The 27,907-nt window shown below is 37.8% G+C and overlaps 1 protein-coding gene and 1 non-coding gene across 2 annotated transcripts in view; both read left to right on the forward strand.

Moving 5' to 3' along the window:
• The first annotated feature begins 9,485 nt into the window (after positions 1-9,485).
• Positions 9,486-27,907, forward strand: part of DLGAP5 (DLG associated protein 5) — a 38,486-nt gene continuing 20,064 nt past the window's right edge. Inside the window, exons 1-11 of the mRNA XM_034992953.1 lie at positions 9,486-9,748; positions 11,524-11,762; positions 15,506-15,699; positions 17,888-17,950; positions 19,562-19,646; positions 19,748-19,870; positions 20,629-20,699; positions 23,222-23,496; positions 24,343-24,470; positions 24,818-24,941; positions 27,694-27,779. Of these exons, the coding sequence (XP_034848844.1) occupies positions 11,525-11,762; positions 15,506-15,699; positions 17,888-17,950; positions 19,562-19,646; positions 19,748-19,870; positions 20,629-20,699; positions 23,222-23,496; positions 24,343-24,470; positions 24,818-24,941; positions 27,694-27,779 (1,387 nt within the window). The 5' untranslated portion in view covers positions 9,486-9,748; position 11,524. The remainder of the gene's footprint in view (positions 9,749-11,523; positions 11,763-15,505; positions 15,700-17,887; positions 17,951-19,561; positions 19,647-19,747; positions 19,871-20,628; positions 20,700-23,221; positions 23,497-24,342; positions 24,471-24,817; positions 24,942-27,693; positions 27,780-27,907) is intronic.
• Positions 19,117-19,223, forward strand: LOC118002786. Its single transcript, XR_004677161.1, has one exon. It is a non-coding gene; the product is annotated as a U6 spliceosomal RNA (small nuclear RNA).

Genomic DNA, 27,907 nt, shown 5'->3' on the forward strand with positions numbered 1-27,907 from the left:
ACCCTCAGTTTGTTTTTCAGAGTCCATCATCTCTCATGGTTCGTCTCCCCCTCCGATTTCCCCCCTTCATTCTTCCCTGAATTTTGATATATTTTTAAGTGACACCATGACCTCTTTTCCACAGCCTTTTTCTTGACAGTTTTTTATTTTAGGCTTCTACAATTACAAAAACTGATGGTTCATTAATTTTTAATACTGAGATATCAGGATTAATTGATTTTAGGTCATCATTATTTTAAGTTAGAATGGATCATAAATGGGGCGCCTGGGTGGCTCAGTCGTTAAGCGTCTGCCTTCAGCTCAGGTCACGATCCCAGGGTCCTGGGATTGAGCCCCGCATTGGGGTCCCTGCTCAGTGGGAAGCCTGCTTCTCCCTCTCCCACTCCTCCTGCTTGTGTTCCCTCTCTCGCTGTCTCTCTCTCTCTGTCAAATAAATAAATAAAATCTTTAAAAAAAAAAAAGAATGTATCATAAATGTTGCACATTACAGTTTATAGAACAGACAATGACTTTGCAGACTTGTACTTATTAACTTAAAAATATTTCTTTAACTGGAAAGATGGTGTCCCTCTGATGGTAAAAATCTCAACTAAAAGAACTATGCTAGCTTTGCCAATTTCATTATGTAATTTCACCTAGAAATGCTTAAGTATAACACAGATAAATAAAATTTCATAGAAATCCAACAACTCCTTTTGTTCTAGGTGTTCTATTTACTTCTATCCCTATCTTATTTCTTGAAACTCCTAGCATGATTTATGAATTTGTTAAAAGGAACAATTACCCCCCAGACAATCACTCTTAGAAAACATCTATCTTTGGGGATTCCTGGGTGGCTCAGTCAGTCAAGAAACTGACTCTTGATTTTGGCTCAGGTCATGGTCTCAGGGTCATGAGATTGAGCCCCATGTTGAGCTCCATGCCCAGCAGAGAGTCTGCTAGAGATTCTCTCCCTCTCCTTTTGTCCCTCCCCCCACCCCACTCTCTCTCGCTCTCGAAATAAATAAATAAATCTTAAAAAAAAAAAAGGAAAGATAATATGTATCTCCCAAAGATCCTATATCAGAACATAATTAGTAATTTTGGGAAAATAGTGTATATAGACCATGTTATTTATAAACATCATTTTCTTTCTTGCTTTCTTTCTTTCTCTTGCCAATGAAAAAATACTTTAACAACAACAGCAGATTTTATCTATACAGAGCTTTACAGTTTCCAGAACATTTTCACATGTATTATTTCCATTTCATCTTCAACACAACTCTATTAAGTGTGTATGTAGGTAGACTTGATCACTCCCATGGTTTGTATATGGGAGAACAAAGGTTCAGAACCATGAAGGTTCAGGTATCATTTGCCCAAAGATAAACATCTCATACACCTCATCACAGGAAATTATGGGGCTTCCTCCAGTGGTGTCTACATTTGCTGAAAATTCTGGGAATAACATACCACTTTATTGTTAAAATAAATTCCATATAGAATTCGCATTTTATGGAGAAAAATGCATCAACATGATTTTTAAGGAAAAACATGAGAATTTGACTAACTTTAGAATGTGATAGACCACGCTGGGCTGCTGCCTCAGACCACTGGAGATACCACCAACACTTCTCTGCCCTTAAATCTGTGCAATGGAAAATGTTTAAGAAATACAGCTGAGACCACAGACGTGAAGCAGAGGTGAACTGTCCCACTGATATCTGTCCAAATTCCTGAACCGTTGAATCAAGAGCAAGTAAAATGGATATTGTTTGATGCTACAAACATTAGGATAATTTGTTGCACAGCAGTAGATAACTGGTATAATACCCTTTGTGTATTTTCATTCATGATATTACTTGTGTCTCTTTTTTGGATCCATCTTATTAGCATTTTGTCTTTTTAAATTTTTTATAAAGAATTAAGTTTTAACTGTGTTGATTTTTTTAAGAGTTGATTTTCTTAATGTATCTTTGCTTTCTATTTCATTGCTTTCTTTTTTCTTTCATCATTTCTTTCTTATTTTCTTTTTTTTTAACTTTATTTTTTTAGTAATCTCTACACCCAATGTGGGCCTCGAACTCACAACCCTGAGATCAAGAGTTGCATGCTCTTCCGACTGAGCTAGCAAGATGCCCCTTTTCTATTTTCTTTGTCTTTATTGTTTTCTTTCTAATTTCTTAAGAGGAACACATAGCTTATTAATATTGAGATTTTCTTCTTTTCTAACTTAAGCATTTAAGGCTCAAAATTTCCCTCAAAGCATCTATTTTGCTTTCTCCCACAAGTTTTGATTCCATTTTTTTTATTACCGTTTAGTTTTAGGCATTTCAAAATCTCCCTCATAAGTTCTTAAATCAAGAATTATTTAACAGGAATTTCTTAATTTATCTTTTTGCTCTTAATGTCTAACTTTATTGGATATCTATTCATTGAAGTTTGTTGAAGTTTTTTTTCTTCAAGATTTTATTTATTTATTAGAGAGAGAATGAGAGAGAGAGAGTGAACATGAGAGGGGGAGGGAGAAGCAGACTCCCTGCTGAGCAAGGAGCCCAATGTGGGACTCGATCCTGGGACTCCAGGATCATGACCTGAGCCGAAAGCAGTCACTTAACCAACTGAGCCACCCTGGTGCCCTGTTGAAGTTTTCTTCGTGGTCTACTATGCAATAATTTGTAGCTATTCCGTGTGTGCTTGAGAAAGATGGATTCTCTGATTGTTCCTTGTTCATTTGGTCAAGTTTGTGAATTGTTTTGATCAGATTTTCTCTATATCTTTGCTAATATTTTGTCAGTTTGGCCTATCAATAATGAGAGAGGTGTGTTGAATCCCTCACAATAAATTGGATTTATCAGTTTTTTTTCTGTAGTTCTATAAATTTTTGCTTCATCCATTGTGAGTCTATTTCATCAGATGTATACATGTTTCAAATTACTCTACCTTGGTGAATAGAATCTTTCATCATGATACCCTGACTCTCTCCATCCCTAACAATGTATCAGCTTCTTTTTGGTTAGTATTTGCCTGACATAATATATATCATTCCTTTATTTTTCACTCCATATCTGTGCTTTGGGCATATGTCTTATAAACAGCACATATCTGGATTTTTAAAATCCAATATATCTTCTGACTAGTGAGTTTAGTCCATTTATCCTTACTGTAATTATTGATATATTTATAAATTTTTCTATCATCTTAATCTGTAATTTCAGTTTATCCCACATTTCCTATTTCCTACTTTTAAAAAGGTACTATATGTGAAAGCTCCTTATTAGATGAGAATTTTAGTACATCGTCTTATCCCTTGCTTTCTCTTTACTCTCACCTTCCGTATCTTGATAGTATCTAGAGACTTTCTTTCTAGGTTATTGTGAATGTATGTTCTCTTTCTTTTGGTCTTAGCAGTTTTTAAACAGCAACAAATATTACTAATGTATTTGTTCACTTTCAAATCTTTTTTTAAAAATTTATTTGAGAGAGAGAGAGAGCACAAGTAGGGGGAGCAGCAGGCTGAGAGAGAGGGAGAGGGAGAAGCGATGTGGGGCTCGATCCCAGACCCTGAGATCATAACCCGAGCCGAAGGCAGATGCTTAACTGACTGAGCCACCCAGGTGCCCCCCAAAATCTATTTTTATATTCCTGTCTGTATCTCCTGGAGACCTTAGTTATTACTATATAGGAGCAGGCACAGTTTGTCCCAAGAGAATGATAGCAGAGAACTGAAAGCCAAACTTTTACAATTTCCTATTTTATTCTCCACTGCCTCCTGCCCCAAGCTATAACCATCTTCCCAGAAACACCAGTTCAGAACAGCCACATTGCCCCAGAATTTTCTCTTTCCTTGGTATTTGGGTGTTTACTAGGTAACTTGGCATTTTTCCCCCCTCTGCAGCTCCTTTGAGGTTGATCTTGGAAGAGGGAGCCAGCAATTTTACTCTGTCACCATCTTGGTAGGAAACAGAACTGCAACTAATTATTTTATTTAATCTTCCCAACATTCCTAAGAGGTAGATAAGAAAATGGAGAGTCAGAGAACTTTCCCAATGTGAAGCTGCAATTTAAAAATATGTATTTATTTATTTGAGAAAGAAAGAGAGTGCGTATGTGTGAGCCAGTGGGAGTAGGGTCGGGGAGGAGCAGTGGGAGAGGGAGAGAGATTCTTAAGCAGACTCCATGCTGAGCCCAGAGTCCATCACAGGGCTTGATCTCAAGACCCTGAGATCACAACCTGAGCTGAAACCAAGAGTCAGAGGCTTAACTGACTGTGCCACCCAGGTGCCCCTAAATCTGCAATTTTAAACCCCATCTATTTGACTCCAAAGCCCATGTGCTTTTCCATTCTCAAATTAACATTGAAACAAGCCATATTCTCAGCCAGGAAGATAAAAATACCTAGGTTTGAGTCCTGGCTCTGCTACTTAATTAGTTGTGGGATCTAATGCAAGTCATTAGTCCTCAAAGTCCTTTCCATCACTAAAACCTTATTTCTTACTTATACTCTGCCTGTGTTTCAGTAATTCCCAGCGAAGCTTTAATTCATTCCAGTATGGTTTCTGCCACCATTGTTCAACTGAAATTATTCTCACCACAGTTGCCAATCTCATCCTTATTCCTAAATGGATTGAACATGCAATGTTGTATCCTTCCCATATATCATGCTTTGTTTTATATTTCTTAATGCACTAAAGTACTATAGTTTTAGTTAACTCAGAAAAATCGCCTGAATGGCCATACTTACAGATTTCAGTTATATGTGGTGATGAACCAGTGAGACAAGTGAGAGAAGATTGAAGATATCACACACAAATTAATTTGAGATGGATCACAGACCTAAACATTAGGTCTACCAAATTTCTGGAAGAAAACATAGGAGAATAACTTCATGACCTTGTGGTAGGCAAGTATTTCTTAAAGAAACAAAGCACTAAAGATAAAAGAAAAAATTGATAAATTAGACTCCATCAAACTTAAAACGTTTTACCTACCAATGATGCTATGAATAAAATGAAAAGGCAACCAACAGAGTTGGTTTTCCAAGTGTCCTGTTCTTGGAGTGGGAGGTTACAGATAAGCAAAGGGAGGAAACTAGAATGATCTATGTGGTAGTGGATTACAATTGGAGACATCAGCATGAATTCATGATTAATTTAATATAGATACAGGTGGTTATGTATAGAAATATTTATAGATCTGGATATGCATACCTTAGTATAGAAACAGGTATATTTCTTCACTCTGTCAGCTGAAAGACTATCCAGTAGCAAGGAGCACATCTCATAACCAGATCCTGGTTTCTAGTACCATTCTCCAATAAAAGGAACCAAGTCTCCTTGGAGAAATGGCTGGTCCTAGTAGTGGGGCAGTGAAAATACAAGATAGGCTCAGAGCATCTTGTAGAGTCAGAAAGTAAGGAAGTACTAAAATAAATAAACAAAAACAAACAACAAACAGCAACAAAAAAGTCCCTCAATCATGAAGATATATTAAAATGACAGAGGAACAAACTGAAAAAGCTACCAATGGCCAAAGTTAGAACAATTTGAGCAACAAAATAAAGTAGTATTAGAGTATGACCCAAAGTGTAAAATAAATATCCATGGGGCGCCTGGGTGGCACAGTTGGTCAAGCATTTGACTCTTGGTTTCAGCCCAGGTCATGATCTCAGAGTCGTGAGATCAAGCCCCGTGATGGGCTCTGTGTTGGGTATGGAGCCTGCTTAAGATTCTCTCTCTTCTTTTCCCTCTGCCCCTCCCACTCATGCTCTCTCTCTCTAAAATAAATAAATAAATCTTTAAAATAAATATCCATGAGTCCTGATATAAATGATTAAATAATAGAGAAGACACAAATCTCCCATGCAAACCATTCCAAATAGCTTATGTTCATAGTGTTTATCCTTAAGAAGATGGAACATAACCTCCCACTCCTTAAATGTAGGCTGTCCATAGTTATTTCCTTCCAAATGGAACAGTATGGAAAGGCGGAAAATTAGTACTTTTACAGTAGAGAATCCTGACAAACTACCTCAACCAAGTGGTTAAGCTTAACATTAACAGTGATAAGTCATGTTGATATTATGTACTTGATATGATATAATGGGAATGACACTTCACCTCTATGATCTTCCTCCCAAAAACCCATAACCCCAGTCTAACCATGGGGAAAATGTCAGACAAATTCCAACTGAGGGGCATTCTACAAAATATCTGATCAGTATTCCTCAAAATTGTCAGGTTTACCAAAAACAAGAAAAGGTCTGAAAAACTGTAACAGGGGGAAATGGATGTGGGGCTTATAGGAACTCTACTATTTTTATAATTTTTCTGTTAATCTGAAATCATCCTAAAAGTTTACTATTTAAAAAAACTCAACCAATAGCCTGGAAGAATATATTCAAAATACATCTATAATATGACAAAAGACTTATATCCAGAAGAGCTAGAACTACTACAAATGAATACTTTAAAGACAACCAAATTTAACGGCTGAGGCACCCAGGCGCCCCCCGGGTCCTGGGATCGAGCCCCACATCTGGCTCCCTGCTCAGTGGGAAGCCTGCTTCTCCCTCTCCCACTCCCCCTGCTTGTGTTCCCTCTCACTGCGTCTCTCTCTGTCAAATAAATAAATAAAATCTTTAAAAAAATAAATAAAGACAACCAAATTTAAAACGATAACCCCCAATTTTAAAAACAGGCAAAAGGGGCGCCTGGGTTGCTCAGTCAGTTAAGCGTCTGCCTTCAGCTCAGGTCATGATCCCAGGGTCCTGGGATTGAGTCCTGCGTGGGCTCCTCGCTCAGCGGGGAGTCTGCTTCTCCGTCTGCCTCTCTACCTGTCTTGTGCTCTCTCTCTCTCTCCCAGATAAATAAATAAAATCTTAAAAAAAAAATCACTTAGCTGGTTTCTGTTCCCCCAGTTTTAAAAAAAAAACAAAAACGAACAAAGAAAACAGGCAAAAGATTTGAAGACATATTTCACAAAATGTAAAAATAGTCAATAAGTACATGAAAAACTGCTCTTCATCATTAGACATTGGGGAACTACAAAATTAAAACTCAATACCATTTCACACCTACTAGAGGTGTTTCAGGATTTCTTTTCCTGAAAAGAAATCTTTCCCATGGTTCTTGGTCATGCTGCTTTGAAGAATGAAGAGGTAGGCCAGGCAAAGAGTGGTGGGCAGCACAGCGAAGCTTATTGAATGATAGTACAAAGCTCCCCAAGAGGGAGGGGACCCAAAAGGGTTGCCACCAGACTTTCTAAGACGAGAGGTTTTTATGAGAATGTTGGAGGGCTGTTTTAATCTGATTAATGCTCCATACTCCTGTCACCCAACCAGGTTTTTGTCCACGCACCCATTTATTAGGTAGTTGTTCACGTGGGAAAAGGTGGAGGGCTCCTTCCAGTGTGGTGTAAAATCCTTTTAAGGGTAGTTTCCTCTTGAGGGGAGAGGGGGCTTTGTCCCTGCCTGCCTTTCTCCTCCATTAGAGGGGTTAAAATTAGAGTGATGACTCCAAATGTTAAGCAAGCATGTGGAACAACTGGGGCTCTTATACATCACAAGTGGGAGTGTAAAATGGTCCAGTCATTTTGGAAAACTGCTTATCAATTTCTTATAAAATTAAGCTTACCTTCAACGACCCAGATATTCCACACCTATATTTCCCCAAGAGAAATAAAACATGCCCACAAAAAGATTTGTACAAGAATGTTTATAGCAACTTTTTAAATAATAACTAAAAACTGGACCGATCTAAATGTCCATCAGTAGGTGAATGGGTAAGCAAAGTTCAGTTGATCCTTACATTACAGGGGGCTAGGAGTTCCAACCCCCTTACAGCAGAAAATCTGAGTGTAACTTTTGACTCTCCCAAAACTTTACTAATTGCCAATTGTTGATAGGAAGCCTTACCAATAACATAAACAGCTGATTAACATATTTTGTACAGGTATTACATACTGTATTCTTACAAGAAAGTAAGCTAGAGAAAATGTTAAGAAAATCATAAAGAAGAGATAATACATTTACAGTACTGTATTTATTAAAAAAAAAAAAAAACTACGTAGAAAAGGACCCATGCAGTTCAAACCCATGTTGTTAATTATATACAATTGAATTCTCTTTGACAATAAAAACAACTAAATGTTGATTCACTCACAATAGGGATGGATCTTGAAAACATGAAAGAAGGTGGGTGTGAAAGAATACCTACCACCTTTATTTTTATGATGATAGACATCAGAGGAGTGGTTGTCTAAAAGGTGGGAGATTGGAAAGGGGCTTGAAGGAACTCTTGGGTAGTGGTTACACAGCTTTTTACACTTAATAAAACTCATCAAATCTACACTAAAAAAGCTGTTTTTAAATTTTACTTCAATTAAAAAAAAATTGAGGGAAAAAAAAAAAAGACTGGCTGGGTACCTGTGTGCCTCAGTCATTAAGCATCCAATTCTTGATCTCAGCACAAGTCTTGCTCTCAGGGTCCTGAATTCAAGCCCCACGCTGGCTACCCCCTGGGCGTGGAGCCTACTTAAAAACCAAACCAAGGGCGCCTGGGTGGCTCAGTCGTTAAGCGTCTGCCTTCGGCTCAGGTCATGATCCCAGGGTCCTGGGATCGAGCCCCGCGTCGGGCTCCCTGCTCAGTGGAGAGCCTGCTGCTCCCTCTCCCACTCCCCCTGCTTGTGTTCCCTCTCTCTCTGTGTCTCTGTCAAATAAATAAATAAAATCTTAAAAAAAAAAAAAAAAGAATTGAACAAATTGTACATTAAAAGCTGAAAAAGTAAATGACATAATTTTGAAATTTGCTAATTGTACTCTGGAATATCATGACCTGTGAGAAGAATCTTCTGAGGGAAGTCCTTTTTTAATTGTATAAATTTATGTTCTATGCCAGAATATTACATTGAGTAGGCTTAAAATTTGTGAAACATTCAAAGAAACCACAGACAACTTCCTTGATGAATTTTGTCTTTAAAAATATTAAAGAACTAGGGGCGCCTGGGTGGCTCAGTCGTTAAGCGTCTGCCTTCGGCTCAGGTCATGATCCCAGGGTCCTGGGATCGAGCCCCGCGTCGGGCTCCCTGCTCCGCGGGAAGCCTGCTTCTCCCTCTCCCGCTCCCCCTGCTTGTGTTCCCTCTCTCGCTGTGTCTCTCTCTGTCAAATAAATAAATAAAAAATCTTTAAAAAATAAAAATAAAAATAAAATAAAAAAATAAAAACCAAACCAAACCAAACTGGCACCCTTGGAAAGTTGACACTAAACAATTAAAGGAGAAATTTGATGGGTTAATTCCTTCCTTTGAAACGTTGAGGAAAACAGTCCAATAAACTCTCTGATTTTTGTGACTAAATAGGGACATTAAAAAGCCCTGGAAACTCTCCGCTCCTTCTCAGTTATCTGGGGGCCTGGGAACAGGGGTGACTCGAACGCCAGTTACGCGAGCCCAGGCTCCGCCCCTCATCAATTGCAGACCCGCCCATTCATTCCACTCACACCCATCCTTTGAACCGTCCGTTCACCTTTCAATCAATTCAAATATCGCAAGGAGCAAACCAATCGCAAGCCTCTTCGAAGGGAAGAGGCGGGCATTTTCCCGGAAGTGTTGGTTAAAACCCCTCCAATCAGAGGCTCCGTGCGGGAAGTTTGAATTTTGCGGAGCTCTGGGTTGTAGGGGTTCCTGCTTCGGAGGCGGCAGTGGTTCTTCAGACCCAGAGGATTCCTTTACTTTTAGTTCTGTTGAGGTTTTACTCCAGAAGCTGCCTCAGGTAGGTGGGTGCTGCGGAGCTGGCGGGAGGGAGCTGGCCCGCTCTGTAGAAGTTCTGGAAGGGTCGGAGGACGGAGGCGGTGGGCTGGACGCAGGTCAGGGGAGTCTCCTCTAGGACCGTGTTACAAGTCCTTCCTGTAGCTGATGACGAGCCCTCCAGGAGAGTAAATATTTGTTGCCCTTGCCCATATAGTAGTCAGCGTTTCGCCACCGGGGCGTAATTAGCCTTTGGGGCGGGACAGTATTTAGTAGGTACTGCAAAGTATTGTTAGCCCCAACATTAAATTCCAGTAGCTCTTCTCAGATCCCGTGAAAACTGAAAACACCCCGGTTGAGAACTTCTAGACAAGCAAGACTAAGGCATTTCTAGATTTTCAAGCTGGAAGAAACTCCAGCAAATCAAGGAACAGAGCTTAGATATATGCGAAGAGCCAGGCTGCCTGACTTGGGATGCCAGCTCCACTACACTTTAGCTGTGCTAACGGGAGCAGTTAATTTCCCTCATCTGGATAATGGCAGTAAAACTATCTTTTAGGGTTTAAGTAATTATTAAATATCACGTTAGTGTTAGTTCTCTTTCTCCCTCACCTTCCTTTCTCTGCTGTGTATAATGCTATGCTGTATTTTAAAATAACTAATCATAAGTTTTATTTTTTCTTTAATATTCAGCAAATTAATACTTGGCAGGAGGTGACAAATCAAATAGTAGAGGAGGATTCTTGAAAAGCACAGTCCTTGGGTGCCTGCTGGCTCAGTCGGTCGAATGTGGGACTCTTGATCTCCCGGTAGCGGGTTAGGGTTAGGCGAGCAGCGAGCTTGAGGCCCAGGTTGGGTGTAGAGTTTACTTAAAAAACAAAAGAAAACAAAACACAGTCCTTTGTCACTTCCCCATGGCTCTTGAAGAAGAATCTTATGGCATCCAAGTCATATGCATTCTCAATTTTAGCCTCTGTTGATTGCTTTAAATCATGTAACATTTTAATTTGTTGCATTTCTTATGCAGATTTTTCTTTTATCTGGAGTTTTCCGGCAGACTTTCTTAGTTATTCTTGTTGAAGAGCGTAGTGTGCTTATAATTTTTGTAACTTCCTAATGCCTCTAGTTTATATTCTGGACCGTAGCTTCCTGGGCTTCACGTCATCTGTCAAGCAAGTTTTTGTTTGTTTATTTTTTTTAAAGATTATTTATTTATTTGACAGAGAGAGACACAGCGAGAGAGGGAACACAAGCAGAGGGAGTGGGAGAGGGAGAAGCAGGCTTCCTGCTGAGCAGGGAGCCCAATGCGGGGCTCGATCCCAGGACCCTGGGACCACGATCTGAGCCGAAGACAGATGCTTAACGACTGAGCTACCCAGGTGCCCCTAAAAAACTTTTTTTTTTTAAGATTTTATGTATTTGACAGAGAGAGCCACAGCAAGAGAGGGAACACAAGTGAGGGAGAGGGAGAAGCAGGCTTCTCGCTGAGCAGGGAGCCTGATGCGGGGCTCCATCCCAGGACCCTGGGATCATGACGTGAGCCGAAGGCAGAGGCTTAACGACTGAGCCACCCAGGCGCCCTGCAAATTCCTATTTAGAACTAAATAAAAAATTTGTTTTTCTTTTGATAATTTCCTTCCCTCTCTTTAGTGTTACATACTTATTCCTTTTTTTTTTTTTTTTTTGTATTTTAATGTTTTTATTTTCAAAGACTCTGAGATAGGACAGGAGTTGAATTGAAATCTTAATTTTTTAAATAATAAAAATCCATGGAAGTTGGTCTCTTTTTTCCTCTGATAGGATGTCTTCATCACATTTTGCCAGTCGACAAAGAAAGGATTTAAGTATTGACATGATTAGAACCAGAATTGCTCATAGAAAATCACTGTCTCAAAAAGAAAACAGACATAAGGAATATGAACGAAATAGACATTTTGGTTTGAAAGATGTCAACATTCCAACCTTGGAAAGTAGAATTCTTCTTGAATTAGATGAGACAGCTCAAAAGCTTGTTCCAGAAAAGGACAGTGTCAAGCCAAGTAAGTAAAGGTCTATTGTAACTTTAAATGCTTTGAAGAGTAAATAAAATTTGGTTTAATACCTGAGGTTATGAAAACCCTGAACAGAAGCATGGAGTTTTGAAACATCATTCCAGGTAACTTGGTATTTTCTACAAGTAAATGCTATTTGTTTAAGGTAAAGGCTGTGCAAGTCCCTGGCTAGGCTAAAGCCATTCACCTATGGAGTATTATAACACTGTATTATCTATATTGCCTAATAGGAATCCTAAAGTTCTTACTTTTAGAGCTTGATAAGATAACTATTGACAAGAGAAATTGATAAGGGGCATTAAAAATAGAACTGATTGAAGAATCCAAGAAATAAGGATACCTTATCAATGGGAACGTTTCTCAGACGAGCAAAGAATTCACCCTTCCAATTTGCTAAAAGGACTTGTAGTCATTAGGAAGGAAAAAACCAATTAAAGAAGAAAGGAATGATCTCAGCAAAAGATAAAAATAAAAGTAGAGTGTCTTAGAAGGCAAGGGATGCTATAGACAAGTAGGAAGAGAATTGGGAAATGACTTTCAAATTTTGCCAAAAGGAATCACTGGACTCCTATTTAGTTGCATTTATATAACAGGCATTAGGAGCTGGATTGCAGTGAAATAAAGCAGGGATAAATGCTGAATAAATGACAGAGATAGTCTTTTTTAGAAGTTTTATAGAGAATGAAATGGGTTGCTAAGTTCTTTAACTCTCACTACTTCAATTTTATTGTTTCCAGGACCAGTGTAATATGTGGCACTTACAAGACACCCTATATATTTAAGCCTAATTAGTTCTGTAAATGAGAGTATTGGGCTAGAAGATTTCTTCTGGATTTATCATGTTTGTGATTCTAAAGGAAAGTGAGAGAAAAGAATTAGATAAAGTGTTATAGGATTTTGTTTTTGTTTTTGAGATGATGTGATCCATGCATGTTTGAAGGTCAGAGGAAATGGGCTGGTAGTTGAAGGGGAGAAAGTAAAGAGCAACATCTCTTACGAGTTGGGAGGAAATGAAAATGGGGTCATAGAATGAAAGAGGATGGCTTTTCAAGGAGTAACTAGACATTTTTTTGTCTGGGAAGCAGTTATGTTATGACTCCTAAGTCATCTCCTTGCCTCTTCTCTTGCCCTCTCAAATGCTCTATTCCTTGACCAAAATCTCAAATCAAAGTCTAACCTTTTCAGTATGCTATTAAAATATCTGGTTTATTTTCCATTTGCAAAGGACTAGAAGTGAGAGTGAGCCTGGTGTGTTCCGGAGAAAGCAAGTAGGCAAGCATGGCTAGAGAAGAATGAATAAGGGGTAGCTCCCATCCCTGGAGCCCTCAGGGGACATCATAAGGACTTTGGCTTTTACTCTGAGTGAAATGAGAAGCCATTAAGGGATTAATAGGTGTTTATGTAAATTTGATTTATGTCTTAGAAGCATCACTTTGGCTGCTGTATTGTGAGTAGATTGTAGGGTGGCAAGCATGGCCTCAGGAAAACCCAAGTGGGAGACTATTGCAATAATTTAGTTGATGGCTGATTGAAGTGGTAGCATTAAAGATAGCTGGTTGCATTCTGGATATACTTAGAAGATTGGACCAATAGGATTTCCTAATGGATTGGATGTAGGGTTGATAAAGAAGAGTCAGGATGACTCCAAGGTTTTCGGCAGCACCACTCAGGACATAGTCTTGCCCCAAAAGTTGAGCTTGAGTCTAATCAAAACCTTAGATATAATTTCCAGTTGATAGAAAACATGAAGGCTAGAGGAATGAATAAAAAACGTGAGAAAGCAGACAAACAAATGTACAGTGCAGGACATTCTGTAAGACAACTGACTAGCTTTTTTCAGTAGGACCATAGCATGAGAAGTAGGGTGCCAATTGTGTTACAAATGAATACAGGTGTGACAAAGTACTGGCGTTTCTGGGAGGACGTGGGTTGGTCAGAGATCTCTCTCTGGCTGGTTGTGTTTGGTCATAAGCAAATCTCTCTGTTTGTTCCAGTGTGGTATGTAAATATTATCTTTTACGTGTGTCACAACGTGAGCAAGGTTGAAATACTGGCATAGAAGGGAAGAAAGCCTAAGAACTGAGAAGCCCGGGTATTGGAGGGGTCATCAAGATTTATACAATGATAGTGACGGAGACAGTGACAGTGAGCTGGGAGCTAACGCCTTCAAGGGATGAGAGGAAACCTGGAGGGTCTATAGACGACAAACTGGGGTACTGGATAGTGTGATCTGATGACATGAAATGTAAAGGTGGGATCTTTTAGTGATGAGGAGGGAATCACTGGGAAGCAGCGATGAGGACACCTCTCCTCTTTAGGTCCAGTGATAGCACCATTGTGAGAGGAAAAAAACAGTCAACCATGGGAGAGGTTGGGGAGACTGTCTTCAGGGAGAGCCAGGTTTCAGTTAGATCAAGAGATGAAGAGAACATTTAGAGAAGAAGTTGAGGATACAGAGGTTTTGTCAGTTAACCATTTCAGCACCTGTGCTTTTGCATGTTCTGTTTTCTGGCTTTTTTTCTTTTTTAACAACTTTATTGAGGTGTAATTTACATGGCATAAAAAATCTACCCATTTTAAGTACATACTTCTTTTTTTAGTAAATTTACTTGGTTGGGTGGTTATCCTCCTGAATTATTTTTAATCCTTTCCCAGCAGGTAAACATAGACTCATTCTTCAGAACCTTTTTCAGGTATTCTCTTTTTGAGGAGCATTTCCTGATCTTCCCACATGGAGATTTATTCTGATTCTCTATTGTGTGCATTCTATTTGTTTCATACTAAACCAGACTGAAACTGTTCATTTCTCCAGGATGCTGTGAGCCCTTCAAGGGCAGAAATTCTCTTATTCCTACTGCCTAAGCATGTCTTGCACATAGCTCCTCATACTTCCCAAAACCAGTTAAAACAAACAGTATGTAGGTGGAAACCTAAGTTGAACTAAAGAAACTGACTGGTAGCCCTAATATTGGGGTATTTGTTAACCTAAAACTTGGTGGCCTAAAACAATAAACATTTATTATTGCACACAATTGTTGAGGGGCAGGAATTTGGGTGCAGCTTAAGTGGGTGGTTCTGGATGTTGCGGTCAAGATGTCGTCTGGGGATGCATCTGCAGACTTGACTCAGACTGGATGATCTGCTTCCAAGATGACTCATTCACATGACTGGCAAGTTGATGTCGGCTTTTGGCAGGAGGCCTTAGAACCTTGTCATGTAGACACCTTTATAGGGCCATTCGAGTCCCCATAAGATTTTACAAGGCCACTGGCTTCCATCAGAGCAAGTGACCCAAGAGGGGGCAAGGCAAATGCTTTAGTGCCCTTAATGACCCAGTCTTGGGAGTCACACTCCATCATTTCTCAGTCCTTTGTTGGTTATCCAGGTCAGCCCTATTGAGTGTGGGCAGGGATGACACATGGGCATCATTGCCAGGAGGTGAGAATCATTGGTGTCAGCTTGGAGGTTGGCTCTCATACAAGCTCATTAATTCAAAAGTGAAGTAATACATGCTTAGTGTGTAGCAAGCAGTTAATAAATATTTGAAAAGACAGGCAAAAGAAATACAAATTTTAAAAGAATAGGGGTTGAAATAACTTGTGGTTAGAGTGCTAAGGAATTAACAAAAGTTACTGAAAGCATTTCTCAACAGCAGTTGAAGTTAGAAGTTAAGACATTTGCCTAACTTTTTTTCTGAAATGTATTATGTACTGTGGGTTTTTTCTGCCTAGGGTCAAGGAAAACTGTTCTAGGTGATCAACGAAAGCAAATGCTCCAAAAATACAAAGAAGAAAAGCAGCTTCAGAAATTGAAAGAGCAGAGAGAGAAAGCTAAACGAGGAGTATTTAAAGTGGGTCTTTATAGACCTGATATGCCTTGTTTTCTGTTATCAAACCAGACTACTATGAAAGCTGAGCCAAAAAAGGTAAATTTACTATCCTAATTTGATACAGAGGAATAGTTCTTTTAACTGGAATTTTCTTTAAGAGATTAAATAACTAGAATAACCACTTCCCCTAACTCTCTTTATTAATTTAACTAGTTGGTAGGAGATGGGAATGACATAATAGTAACTCAGAAGATGAAAATCAGGTCTCTTGATGTAGTTTATAGATTCTTGAGATAGGAGAACAGTGGGCAGAAGTCAGGTTCCAGTGATTGACTGAGGAGGACTGGTCTGAGTGGCTAGAGTACTGAAACCCATCATAGAAGGGTGGGTGATCTAAAGAAAATGGTCAGTGAGTCAAGAAGGATGAAGTTTGAACCGGGGCAGTGGGATTTGTAACTTAGTCACTGGTGATTTGCTATTTTAAGATGTGTATAAAAGATCTTAGACTGTGTACTCATTCCTGATTTAATACAAATTGAATAATATAAAGGCTTATTGAATACTGCCTATTTTTCTGGGCGTCACGCATCTCATTGATTTATTTAAACAGATCTTTGATTATTTGATTATTATTTGTGTATGACCTTAGGATAAGGTGGAAGGGACCCAAAATTAATACAATAGTGTTCAGGTGGAATGATATAGATAAATATATTCTATATATTAGAGGAGGGAGAGATTATTTATGTTTGGAGGAACATCAAAGAAGACCTCTTAGAAGGGGTTAGATTTAAGCTGGCTTTTTGAGATAGGATACCAATCATTGGTCTAAACTATAGACAACTATTTAAAAATACGTTAAAAATATATGTAGGGGAAACAAATGGACAAAGGAAAAGAGAGAGACAAACAAATGAAGGAACAGACTCTTACCTCTAGAGAACAAACTGGTAGTGACCAGAGGAGAGGTGGGTGAGGGAAGGGGGTCAAACAGGTGATGGGGATTAAGGAGCACACTTGTCATGATGAGCACAGGATGATGTATGGAATTGTTGAATCACTATATTATATACCTGAAACTAATATAACACAGTATGTTAACTATGCTGGAAATAAAATTAAAAACTTAAAAAAATATAGTGTGTGTAGGGGGAACAAGAGACCCATCAAGGTGTTAAGTAATAAGATTCACCAATAAATGTTTTTTATTTTATTTAGATGGCCATTGTTGAATTCTGGTGGCCTTGCAATCTAGAGAAAAGCCTAATTTCTTTAGCACTAGATTTTCCCTGAGATTTGGAGAAGAAAATGACTTCTCATCTAGGGGAAAAATCTGATTATGTCTAAGACATTTTACATAGTTGATAAATATCTTGCCACTTTTTTTTTTTAAACATTTTATTTATTTATATATTTGAGAGAGAGAGAGAGAGAAACAGCATGAGAGGGGAGAGGGCAGAGGGAGAAGCAGGCTCCCCACTGAACCGGGAGCCTGATGCGGGACTCGATCCCAGGACTCCGGGATCATGACCTGAGCCGAAGGCAGTTGCTTAACCAACTGAGCCACCCAGGAGCCCCATCTTGCCACTTTTTAATCAGCCTTTCTCATGCTAGATTTTTTCCACATTTTGTGACCAAGTCTCCATTTTCTTATTGACTGTGGAGAAATGCATAATCATGAGACTTGAAGGTAAACTGTCAAAGCTGGGAGAGTAAGCTGTACAGTATCTTTTCATTAAACAGAAAACAAAAGATCCTAAAACTCTAGTCTGTTCATCTACCCCCTTCTAAATATGTCCAGCTAATCATATTAATGAGGATTCAAATAACTGGAAAATATGGCTTGAAATTTCTTCTTTCAGCTCACTGAGAAGTAAGTTTTGAAGCTATTAATTTAAATGTAATTTAAGTCAAGCCAGAAGCAGAAAAAATAGGAATTCAAATTGGCAAGTATCTTTTTGCCATAAATGATCAAGGATAAAATTTCACTTTAAAATGGAAACTTTATGGTTAAGCGACTGCCTTCGGCTCAGGTCATGATCCTGGAGTCCCGGGATCGAGTCCCACATCGGGCTCCCTGCTCGGCGGGGAGTCTGCTTCTCCCTCTCCCGCTCCCACCTCTTGTGCTCTTTCTCTCTCTCACTCTCTCTCTCAAATAAATAAATAAAATCTTAAAAAAATAAATAAATAAAATAAAATGGAAACTTTATTTCATAAAGAGACATGAAATTAAACTTGTGCCAGTTCATTTTTTTTTAACTTTGTTTTCTTTGACTGTTTTAAGGCTGTTCCATCTTCTGTACGGATTACAAGGTCAAAGGCCAAAGACCAAATGGAGCAGACTAAGGTATAGTTGACAGTTAGTAGGTAATTGTTACTAAGATGACAAATTGTACTTTTTTTCTCATAGTAAATTAGTTTTTAATCTAATACCAGTTTTAAGTGTGGTGATTAATTTGCTAGAGTTAATAGTACCAAAATCAATATTATTGGTATGGTGACATAAAATCATCTTGGCTACTAAGGAAATACTTAAAATATCTTTGCCTGACATCCCTTGTGAGATGTATGCTGAACCTTGCGTCACACTCTTTTGTTTACTGGGCTTCTGTTATGCATTCCATGTCATCATAAAATGTAGATAGGGATATAAAGCACATAGGGTGAGTGTTATAAATTTATGGGTCTTCAAAACACCATATGATTAAAATTATTAGGAAGATTACTAAAATAAAGTGATGTGGGCAAGGAAGAAAATAGTATGCCTGTTCATCAGGTGAGGAAGCTGAATTTCATGTATTCAATAACGTTTGAGTCACTACCACATTTCTCTCTAAGGTATGGTAGTGAACAAAATAAAAAAAATTCCTCGTTTTCATTGAACTTACATGTGAGATAGGCAATTAAAAAAATAAGTATATAGTATGTCAGATGGTTGTAAGTATTACAGAGGTAAAAAAAAGAGTGAAGGGCGAAGGGGAGTACTAGAGTAGGTGTCAGGTGGAATTTTGATTGGGGTGGTCAAGCAGGGCCTCGCTGAGATGGTGGCATCTTAAGTGAAGTCTTTAAGGAGTGGAAGAGTGAACCATGGGAAAGAGCTTTCTCTCCAGGAGAAGTTTCTAGACCCAATTCAAAGGTCTTGAAGTGAAAACAAGCCTGGAATGTTTAAGGATTCTCAGAAGATTATAGTCAGCTATTTTTAATAGCTTAGGTTATTAGCATTTTCTAAAGTCTAGGATTCTAAAGCTGTGAGGAAGTTTATATAATGGAAAACTTTTTTCTTCATCTCATTTTATTTGGGGAAGTAGATTTTTTTGCCAGGTCATTTACAATAGTCAGATTTCAGATGAGGGGTCAATTTACAGAAAAAAAATGTGGCAGTAAGGAGGGCACGTATTGCATGGAGCACTGGGTGTTATACACAAACAATGAGTCATGAGCACTACATCAAAAACTAATGATGTACTGTATGGTGATTAACATAACATAATAATAAAAAAAGTGGCAATTTGAGTGCTTGCTTTGGCAGCACATATACTAAAATTGGAATGATCCAGAGAAGGTTAGCATGGCCCCTGCACAAGGATGACGCACAAATTCATGAAGTGTTCCATATCCGCCCCCCCACCGCCCTCCCTGCCACTGCCTCAGCTTTATGTTGTGTTTGTAGTTCTGTTGCCCCTCATTTATCCATTGCTATTTTTGTGATGTGTCCACCCTCCCCCACCATCTCCGCCTTTTGTAAGTGGCTCCTGGGGGATGGGGTCTGCTCAATCCTTCTCTTCCTCTTACTCCGCTCCACTTTGGAAGAAAGTGGGGGTGGCAGAGATAAGGTGGTGGGTGGTCTTTGTATGGTTGAATTAATAAAATGACTTGAAAACTAATCCCCCCCCCCCAAAAAAGTGGCGATTTGATTCATTATGCAATTAAATCACATAACACCTAATCTTTTAAATAGATGAATAACGGGAGTGATATTCGAGCAATCCGACCTGGTCAGAGACAAACTTCTGAAAGAAAAGTGTCGGACAAAGAGAAAAAAGGTAGGAATTTAACAATTATTTTATTATATATCTCATTATAAGCTCTGATGTTGCCACAACAGTAATAATTACAAAAAGCGTTTGATTATTTTTTCCCACAGTTGTACAGCCTGTAATGACCACATTGGTGAGAATGACTCGATCAGCCTCTCAAGCAGCAAAGCAGATTGCCAGAACAGTCTCCTCTACTACAACAGGAAAGCCAGACACAAGAGCTACCAATGGTAAGAACTATTTCTGACCAGTGACCGATCTAGAATGTTTTGGTCTTTGAGGTTTTTGTGTTCAGTTTTAAAAATCATCATGTAGGATTCTTAATAAGAGGCTAGGAAATAGGAGATTCCAGTTCCTAAGGTAGGTTCCATGCCTCAGCACCCACACACAGTGGATGCTCAAAGGTGGAAGTACCTGAATTGGTGTTAGCAGCACTTCAAAGAGAAAAATTAATGGCCCAAATAAATTACAGCCCATCCATTTGGCAACATATAATGTAAACGTTGAAGAACAGTGTTGTGAAAGAACCTGATGTATTAAGTGGGCAAAGAATAACAGATGAAATTCTGACCAGTATGATCACAATCCTAAAATATGTATGTGAATATGTGAACCTAGGATAAAACTGGAAAAACATACCCTAAAGTGACAACCGTGATTTTTACTGAGTAATGTAATCTTGGGTTCTTTTTTAAAATATTGTGGTTTTTGTGCTTTTCTTTATTTTCCTAATTTTCTATAACAAATATGTATTTGATAGTCAGAGGCAAGGTGTTAACCTTGGTTTTGTTTTGAAAACAGATGGCCTATACTTGGCAGGAAGTTGCATCTATTTTTATCTCGTTTTATAATATGACTCTTAATCAAAAAATCCTTTAAGATATACATTCCTTTTGTTGCCTTTTTTCCTTTTCCAAATTACCTAGTACTTTACAAGCAGCATTTTCCATCTAGTCAAAATGGTTGTCTTTTTTCACTTTTATTTTAGATTATGAAACAGAAAGAAAGGCACCAAATCAAGGAAGACCTGCCAAAAAGATAGAAACAAAACCTGACAAGGTAGAGTATAAACATCTGTTTATTTCTAGATACTTTGAAAATCTCATTACTACTTTCATAAAGTTGAAATTAAGCATACAGAACTGCTTCAAGAGGGTTAAGCTACATGTGTGTTAAAACGTCTTGAGCCATAAGGTAGCATCAAAAGGCTTTATTGTTGTTGTTGTCTTTCAGGTATTACATCCTCAGAGCTTTATAGCTAGAGAAAGCATAATTTGGTTAACGGGAGATAGAGAAATACAGGAACACAGCTGACAGAAACCTTCACATGGAAATTCACTAAGCTATAAGATGGAGTAGGGTGAAATGTTTTGACTTTGGATTCATTAGGCATGAATTTGAATATTGTCTCTGCTTCCAATTAGCTAGATAACCTTGGGCAAGTTATGAGTTTGTTTTCCCATCTCTAAGATGCAATACTTACATAAAGTAGTTTTGTTTTCTTTTTTTTTTGTAAAGATTTTATTTATTTATTTGACAGAGAGAGACACAGCGAGAACAGGAACACAAGCAGGGAGAGTGGGAGAGGGAGAAGCAGCCTTCCTGCTGAGCGGGGAGCCCGATGCGCGGCTCGATCCCAGGACCCTGGGATCATGACCTGAGCTGAAGGCAGACATTTAATTGAGCCACCCAGGCGCCCTTTACATAAAGTAGTTCTAAGAATGAAATAACCTAGGGGCAGCTGGGTGGCACAGTTGGTTAAGCATCCGACTCTTGGTTTCAGCTCAGGTCAGGATCTCAGGGTCCTGGGATTGAGCCCCGCATCAGATTCCACGTTCAGCATGGAGTCTGCTTGAGATTCTCTCTCTCCCTCTGCCCCCCTCATGCTGTCTCTCTTTCTCTCAAATAAATAAAATCTTTTAAAAATTTCTTTTTAATTTTTTTCTCTTTTTAAAGATTTAATTTACTTATTTGTCAGAGAGAGCACAAGCAGGCTGAGGGAGAGGCAGGCTCCCTGCTGAGCAAGGAGTCCAATGTGGGACTCAATCCCAGGACCCTGGGATCATGACCTGAGCTGAAGGCAGATGCTTAACAGACTGAGCCACCCAGGCGTCCCATGAAATAACCTAAATTTCTGATAGCATCTAGCACAGAGCCTAGTAGAGTCTTCAAAAAAGAGCCACCAATTTGAGGGCCCAATTCCTTGGCTTATGATCCACATTACAATTCCTTAACCTTAAAAATAAAAGTTCTGCCAGAATGTAAGAAACCTGGCTAAATTCTTATAAGAATCAAACCTAGCTCCTCCAAGGAAGGCAGTATAGGATGAATTCTTCACAAGCAAGCAGCTGGATCTCATAATTCTTCCCTTAAGATTGATTTCCTCCTTATGGGTTAACCTAGGTTTTTACTTTCACTGCCATGTTGGCCTCAGGGACAATGTCACCCTTAAATTCTTGTCCAGGTTGAAATACTCTGGTTTCTGTTTACAAATTGTTGAAAATCAGAAACATAGAAACTTCTAAAAATTATGTTTAAATGAGTGCATGAAATGGATGAGGGGGGTCAAAAGGTACAAACTTCCAGTTACAAAATAAGTAAGTCCTGGGGATGTACTATATCCCATAATGACTATAGTTAATAATTCTGTATTGCATGTTTGAAAGTTGCTAAGAGAGATCTTAAAGGTTCTCATCACAAGAAAAAAAATTCTATTAACTATGTATGGCGAAGGTTGTTAACTAGACTTATCGTGATCATTTCACAATATATACAAATATTGAATCATATACTTTTTTCTTTTTAAATATTTATTTATTTAACAGAGAGAGAGCAAGAGTGGGAACACAAGCAGGGGGAGTGGGAGAGGGAGAAGTAGGCTTCCCGCTGAGCAGGGAGCCCAATGCAGGGCTCAATCCCAAGACCCTGGGATCATGACCTGAGCCAAAGGCAGACGCTTAATGACTGAGCCACCCAGGCGCCCCTCATATTATATACTTATAACTAATATAATGTTATATGTTAATTATATCTCAAGTGAAAAAAAAAAACAAGTAATTAAATTGACTTGAAAAAGAAAATATGCTTCACATTTTATATGGTTCATCTAATTGTGTAACACTGAAAAATAGTTTTGCTCATATGACAAGGTTATTTATAATAATCCTAGATTATTTACAAAAAGGATTTGGTTCTTGACAATAGTAGTCATTTAAGAAACATTGGATTTCTGATTCTGAAACTACTGTAATTATTAGCATAATCTAAGTAAAAAGAGGTCTGTATTTGTTAGATTAATTAATTTTTTCCACCTTAGTTTTCCTATATTTTAATTTGTTGTGACACCTAAAACCTGTTATTTATTCCTATAATGAGGATTGGTTCTCTCTCTTTCTGGATCATAGCAATGGTTTAGTGTAGCTGGTCTTCTGATTCCTTGTATACATTTCATTGTATTTGTTTTTGTCTCTTTATGTTTGTGCGACATATATCTCAGCTTTCACATTTTCAGTCCTGTAAAAATTGTTCAAATATATACCCAGAAGAGGAATTCTCACTCTATTCTGTTTACTCACAACTAGGTTGTTTCTTTTAAAGTCAATAGTGAAGAAAATACTTTGGATTCACAAACCAGTGCAACAAATGGAATGGATCCAGATGGAGTCTTACAAAAAACGGAGAACTTACCTAAGACAAATACTGCAAAAATGAAAGGGAAGAATTCCTTCGCACCTCAGGATTTTATGTTTCAGCCCCTGGATGGTCTGAAGACCTATCAAGTAACACCTATGACTCCCAGAAGTGCCAATGCTTTCTTGACACCCAGTTATACCTGGACCCCTTTAAAAACCGAAGTGTAAGAATGTAATGTTAATAATGAATTTCTTGCGAAGATGGGTAACAAATGCCTTTCTTAGATTTAGTCTGCGCTTTTCAAAAGTTCTTATTTAAATAGTTAATTTAATTATATATCATGAAAATTTGGTTTTTAAAAAAAGTTATTCAGAAGGCTACAATAATCTATTTGACAGTTTTGGTATTTCTTATGCATTGTTACTAATATAATTTTCACGATACAATTTGTTTTATTGCTTTTAATAAGTGACTTTGTTATAACACTTAGAAATAAATTTTTAGAAAGAAGTAATTGCTATAATACTGTAGCTCAGACATGGGTTTTTGTTTGTTTGTGTTTTTTTGCTTAGAAAAATTACCTCTAAAGGCAAAATTGATTAACTTGCAAAGTGGAGGCTGGGGGCAGGTAGTGGGGATCATTTGGAATCTTTAAAAGGCAAGACTGTTTTGCAGACTAGCTGTTGGCAAACTGCTCAGCAGCAGCAAGACTATTAAGTGTTTCATTAAGAGATTTTCAAAATCTTTAGACCTCATTACAATTAGTAAAGAGGGACATCCCCACTATATAGCTGTTTAAATTTTTCTGCCCTGGAATAGATATATTGTTTTTGAAATGAACATATTTCTGGGGGCACCTGGCTGGCTCACTCAGAAGAGCATGCAGCTCTGAATCTTGGGGTCGTGAGTTCAAGCCCCACATTGGGTGTAGACATTAAACAAACTTAAAAAAAAATTATACATTTCTATTTTTATTCCTGGTTTTTAAAAAGCAGTGTACTTTTGAAATCCTTCAATTAGATGTATAGGATTCATGCTTCATGAAATTTATTTTTGCTATTGTTTTTAGTGATAAGACTCAAGAAGTGACAGAAGAAATTTTGGCGCAAAAATATAAAACTTACTCTGCAAAGACAGTACATCAAGATTCAGATAAACTACAGTGTCCTTTGGGTTCTCTAACAGTTTCGAATAAAGGTATGGTATTTTAATTAAATTTTTACTTGCCTTCTGGATTGTGATTTATCAGAGATTTGCTTAGAACCCCACAGGGTCAGAAGAAATGGGAAACGTGGGGAAAGACATCTGGACAGAGAGTTGGAATGAGAAAGCAGACTGAAGAAAGAGGGGAAATAAATACAAATTTGAAGAGATGAAATTATTGACACATTTTAGAGGAGATGTAAATGAAATCATTGAAGCAGAAATAAAATGTTAAAATTTAACAACAAAAGAATGGAAGGATTTTTAAAATTTGTCTTTTGTAGGGGATGTCATTTAAAAAATTGCTGCTTTGAAATTTATATGTGGTGTTTTCTTTGTAGAACATGTCTTAAATAAAGATGAGACGACTAAAATTTCAAATGGCCTTACAATAAAAGAAGTCCCATCACTTGAAATAAATGAAGATCAGATATCTCAGCCCCACCATGATGTGCCATATTTCAGGTTTGTCCATTTGTTCCTAGTGTAAGACTTTGTATTAATGTGTAGCTATTTGAAACCAAAATTAAACTATTTTAACCTTAATATAATAGATGAATTAGACTCTGGGTGATTTTCATTTATTTTTTAAAATTTAATTATTTTTTCAGTAGCTAGTATTTTCATTCATGTGGTTCTAATTTGAAAGGTAGAAAAAGGTACAAGTGAGAAGCCCTTTCTCAACTGTCTCCTAACTTCACAGTTCAAACCTTCCATGGAAGCAAGTGTTATTCATGCTTTGTGAAAACTTTCAGAGAGATAGATAACATATATATATAGAGAGAGACAGACATGGATATCTTTTCCTTTTTTTATACAAACAATAGCTTACTATTCTGTTTTCATTTAATGTTTATTGTGGGAGACATTCCATTTTAACACTTAAAGAGCTTTTTCATGTTGTTGTTTTGTTTGTGGGTATGGGTATGTGTGTCTGTTTAGTGACCATATAGTATCCAATTATGTAGATGTACCACAATTTACTTAGTAGTAAATTGCTGTTGCTGGTTATTTATATTGAGTTGGGTCTTTTACTAATACACTCAAGCCTGTAAAGAACAACCTTGTATACTTTCCAATTCTCTCATGTGAAAATATATCAGCAAGGTATGGGCAGTTCCTATTTTCTCATACTTCCCACCCCCCCACAAAAGAAACCAAGTTAATCTTTATTTTACAAAACAAGGATAGTGGGAGATGGTAGGAAGCTCTTTGGCCTACTAAATCATAAGATACGATTACTTTTCTCCAACTGTGAAGAGTGAAAATAAGCATCCTGTTTGGGGAACCTCAACTTTGTCCCCTATAGGCCTTGGAAACAAATCAGAGGACTGCATTTGGAGAAAGACTCCAACATTTCACATTACACAGGAAATGATTACATGCTGCTATTCTTTTTTTTTTTAAGCTTTTTATTGTGGAAAATTTAAAACCTATATGAAAGTGCAGGGACTTGTACACAACCCCCATCACTCATGGTCAGTCTTGTTTCCTATTTATTCCCACATACTTCTGACTCAAGATATTTTAAGAAAATCCCAGATAATCATATCACTTCATAAATATTTCTGTAGGTATTTTTCAAAGTTAAAGACTCCTATTAACATAACCATAATACTTATTGTGTTAACATAATCATAATTACTTAATGTCATAAAATATCCAGTCAGTATTTAAATTTTCCAAATTATAGTTCACGTGCAGGCATGCACACATACATATTTATGTACATGTTGTTATTCTTTCTCTCTTTTTTTTTTTTTTTTTTTGAGAGAGACTGAGCATGTGTGTAAGCAAGGGGCAGAGGGAGAGGGAGAGCGAGACTCTTAAGCAGGGTTCATCTCACAACCCCGAGATCATGACCTGAGCCGAAATCAAGAGTCAGACACTTAACTGACTGAGCCAGCCCCCATACTATTATTCTTTTTTTTTTCCCCCCAAGATTTTATTTATTTTTTTGACAGAGAGACAGCGAGAGAGGGAACACAAGCAAGGGGAGTGGGAGAGGGAGAAGCAGGCTTCCCGCCGAGCAGGGAGCCCAATGCAGGGCTCGATCCCAGGACCCTGGGACCGTGACCCGAGCCAAAGGCAGATGCTTAACAACTGAGCCACCCAGGCGCTCCCATACTATTATTCATGAATGAATGTAGGAAGAATATTCTCATACCTTTTCCAATACAATGTTAACAATTTTTTGAGCTTTGCCAATAAAGTAGATAAGAAATACTCTCTTGCCTGTAGTCTTAATATTTATTCTATTATGAATATCTTTTTGTATGTTTGAAAGCCACTTCAATTATTTTTAGGGCATGAAATTTTAGAATTGTAAAGGATTTTAGTGATTAGCTAATCCATTGTGTTTTCAACTATGAGACATTGAGATAAAAAGCAATTTACCCAACTAAATAATGTCAGATCTAAGCCGGGTCTCTTTTCTCATAAATTAATTCATCCTCTGTCATGCCATGAGATATAAATAGGTAAAGTTTTCTTTTAAGAAACAAAAACTATCCACAGTTTCTCCTGTGAGGTTGCTTTTTATAAAGAAACAGATTAAGTTTACCTTAGGCCAGTGTTTCTTAACCTTGGCACTATTGATATCTTAGACCAGATAATTGTTGTGGGGACCATCTTCTGCATTGTAGGTTGTTTGGTAACATCCTTGGCCAGTAGCGCTCCTCCAGTTCATGACACAGAAATGCCTCTAGACATTGACAGATGTGTCCGAGGGGACAAAATTGACCCCTCTTGAGAACCACTGCCTTTGGAGTAGCAAGCACAGCCTAAATAATTACAGAGAATCTGTAAGGCTCTATCACTGTAATTTCATACTTACAGTTTTTAGCTTCAGCTTACTCTTGAGAGTTGGGTTGATCTTAGTTCCATGGTCAATAACAGAGAACTAATAACAGAGAAGTAAGGAACATCTGATTCTGTAAAGTCTAAGACTGGAAGAAATTGGAAATATTAGTGTGAAAAGTGGGCTCTTAGCATTAACAATTTGCATAAGTTTTAGGTGTAGAAAGAGGGACACAGGGTATCAACTTGTATTTGTGGATTTTAATGAATCACAGTTCATAAAATCAGCATCAACTCTGAAAAATTAACATTATGACCATCTTTTATACCTTCCTAATGTTACGTGTATCATAATGCTAATACTTAGGTATTAGTATGAGAAACATTTGTAAAACTGAAATGTATGTCCTAATTTTAGAAATATTCTTCAGTCAGAAACTGAGAAATTAACTTCGCACTGCCTTGAGTGGGACAGGAAGCTTGAATTGGACATTCCAGATGATGGTGACGGAACATTTATATTTTTTTTGTTTTAGTTTTGGTTTTTTAAATATGGTTATATTTATCCAAAACAATGATCTAGGGTTGTCTAACTGAATTGGTTACATTGTTATTCAAAGCAGCAAGAATTT

Source organism: Mirounga leonina, unplaced genomic scaffold (genome assembly GCF_011800145.1).
Source record: "Mirounga leonina isolate KUSES-001 unplaced genomic scaffold, KU_Mleo_1.0 Mir_82, whole genome shotgun sequence".
NCBI lineage: Eukaryota > Metazoa > Chordata > Mammalia > Carnivora > Phocidae > Mirounga > Mirounga leonina.